At 37.8% G+C, this 3,100-nt stretch overlaps 1 protein-coding gene across 1 annotated transcript in view; it reads right to left on the bottom strand.

Moving 5' to 3' along the window:
• Positions 1 to 301: 301 nt before the first annotated feature.
• Positions 302 to 3,100, bottom strand: part of PFN2 (profilin 2) — a gene marked incomplete at its 5' end in the record, with an annotated part of 14,428 nt that continues 11,629 nt past the window's right edge. Inside the window, one exon of the mRNA XM_019503027.1 lies at positions 302 to 2,334. Coding sequence (XP_019358572.1) covers positions 2,237 to 2,334 — 98 coding nt within the window. The remainder of the gene's footprint in view (positions 2,335 to 3,100) is intronic.

Raw genomic sequence — 3,100 nt, forward strand, 5'->3', positions numbered from 1 at the left:
TGAACTAGCTCAAGTCTAGGGGGAAGGAGTCTTTCCCCCCTTAGACAGAATCCCCTTCTACCGCAGCATTTTTAAAAGCCCACAAAAGCTTGAAACTGTCTTCACATTATGGCTTAACATTAGTCCTCTTACCCAACTCTGCAGCAAGAGAACTAGAAGGTTAGATTAGTACTTCAGGAACGTTCTTTCATGGAACAGTGTTGAAGAGCAAGAGCTCATTTCACAGCAGATAAGTTCAGTCAGTTATGAGGGGAAAGGAGAATATTAGACATAATAATAAAAAAAACATACAAGACTCCAATTTCATTTGGTTGGAATAAATTTAATTTCATCCATCTGTAAACAAGGTGTTTTAATAGTTATGGCATTTTTTGAAATGCATATTAAATCAGATGAGTTAGACTGTATCCCAGATGTAACAAAGTGCAGGGAAAGAAATGGACAAATCAGCAACAAGAATTTGTTTAAATCTGTACATTATCCACAAGGCCCAAACAATAGAAGCAAATACTAGAATGTCCCTAAAGTAGTGCCATTCGAAAGAAACCCTTGTAGTCAGTTAAAATCCATCTCACAATAGCAACAGTTCATTTTTTTTAAACAATAGTATGGCACAGAATACATATTAAAAAAATGCATCACAAGACAGCCAAGTCAGTTATTCCAACCAATACCATCTCCCATTTATTCTTTTGTATAGAGTTCTGCAGTTCTCTAAAATGGACATACAAGTTAGTACCATCTTAAACTGACAGTTTGGTTACACGTTTCAGATGACTAGTGCACAAGGCAGTTTACTCCACAATTTCTGCAGCAAAGGTGGGACAGGCCAAATGAAGATTTTGAATTTGAAATGGTATCACTGACAATTTTAGCTTACAAACTACCAACCCTCACCCAACACTGGTATTATAGCAGCAAGTCCCTTTACCAATAAGACCTGACAGGAAGATTGGAGTCAGTAAAAGCTACCAGTCAAGCTGAAAGTGGTAGTTTCCTGCAATGGCATTGCAGTTTCATATAAAAAACCCCTAAGCTGCAAATTAAAATTGGTCCTATGAAAAACTAAAACTGGACACACTCCAGATGGTTATGTTGGGATATCTAATGTCCATAATGGCAGCCTTTTACAATTCAACTACAGAACAGGAGCTGGCAAAAAAAATTGAGTGCCTGAGCTATTGCAGTGATGGAATGTCCCTGGGGATTCATTCAGGATGGTGGTTGTAAGGTCATGGGAGGCAGTGCATCTGCACCTTCTGATAGTTTTGCAATTGCACTCATTAAGCAGTACACCCTTCAGACACATGAATAGTGAAGTGCAACAACAAAACTAATGCAACACAGCGCTTTTCAGCGGCAAACTGGTTAAATCAGGCACTGTATAAAAATTGGTGAAAGCAAACAAAATGTGGATGAAGACAGGAGAGGGAGAGAAGTAAAGATATGCATGCACTTTTTTCCTCCCAACCATGCTCTACAAAAGGAAGACTAAATGAGCTTTGTAACTGCTCAAAGTGCTGAAGAGGCATTGATCAAATTAGATTGTACAATCGGCACCTTGTTTAGTGTTTAAGTTGTTTTAGTTGTCAATATCGCACTAATTGCTAAGAGAAAGCAAAGCCTAGACTTGGCATATTCCCCCTCCCAATTTTTTTCAAGTTATCATGCATATCATCTTTGTGCTGCAATGGTGCCAGATATGGGACTTGGTTACATACAGTGGTTAACATACAAATGAACAAAAGGGTAACTGGAATCATGACATTAGAAAAATGGGTAAATAAAAAACCCCCATAAAACTACCATCTACAGTCTGGTAGCACTGAACACAAACTGGGAGCTGATGAAGACAGTTGCTAGTTGGATGGGGAGAGGCTGCTTAGACGTCAGACCTCCTCAGGTATAAAGCCAGTTCATATGCTTTCTTGTTGAGTGTCCCTCCATGGACACCTTTTTTTCCCATGACTATAACCAATGCTGGAGTACACAAGGAAACAAAACAAAAATGAACAGAATTAAAGAGAAAAAAAAAGAAAACAAAAGAAAACAAAAAAAAACCCCCAAAACAAAAAACACCACCTTTCCCCACCAACAAAGGGATACAAAGGAGACACAGGTTCATACCCCATCACCCTGCATTGCTAATAAAGTTTCCAGAATGTAAGATTTAAAGCTCACTGCCAGGAAAGTTTAATAGCAATTTTCCCCTAATACTTAACAGTCTGCCTAGCAACTAGAACCCAGAGTCTCTCAAGTATTTTGCCATTGAGTATGCCTTCTTATTCAATCCGCCTCCATGGACCCCTTCTTTGCCCATTACAAAGACCAAGACTGAAAGAGAAAAGAAAAAAAAAAGAAGGTTTTTTTTAAAAGAGTATATGTTAGGCAAGGAAATAACGCAAGTTTTAAAAATATCAGGCAGTGCAATAAAAACCACAATCAAATTTAAGTTTTAGTATTTGGATATTAAGCAAGTTTTACAAAAGCTTTCTGAGGTAGAAATGTAGACAGGGTTGGAGGGGGTATTAAAGCACACCCCACTTACTTCAGGTATTTGTTCCTGTGCCATCAGAGTTTACAAAATATACCTGAACACCTGTCAGCATGCAATTTAAAGATGAAAAACAAGGCATGTGTTTCCATCAGACCTGTGATCAGGAAACCCTGGCTACATCCTACAATTAAGGAGAGATGTTAGTTAAAGAGAAAAAAAAAAAAGTATCCGTGTCAGTACATGTAGAAGATGTTTTGGTACATCTAAGTAGAGATTAAAGTTCATAGCTGTAATGGATACACCCTAGTCCTACCAACTTTGTTTGGTCTGGTTCCTTACTGGTAACCAAAATGTCGTTATCATTCTTAAAATAGTAAAAACAAACCAAAAAAAAACAAACCCAACAACTTAGCTTAAGTCTTAATGCCTTAAAAAAGAAACACATTTTATCCTCTCTAGTCAGATGAGGACCTCTGAATTTTAGTATTAATCTTGTTCTTCCTCTTTCCATTCAGTTATCTAGGCTACAAAGTATCTAGGCTCTACTAGGGAAGCCTGTCCCAAAGATGTAGTTAACAGAACAATATATGCTAACTGCCACCA

This window comes from Gavialis gangeticus, unplaced genomic scaffold (genome assembly GCF_001723915.1).
Source record: "Gavialis gangeticus isolate Ggan-Ray unplaced genomic scaffold, GavGan_comp1, whole genome shotgun sequence".
Lineage (NCBI taxonomy): Eukaryota > Metazoa > Chordata > Crocodylia > Gavialidae > Gavialis > Gavialis gangeticus.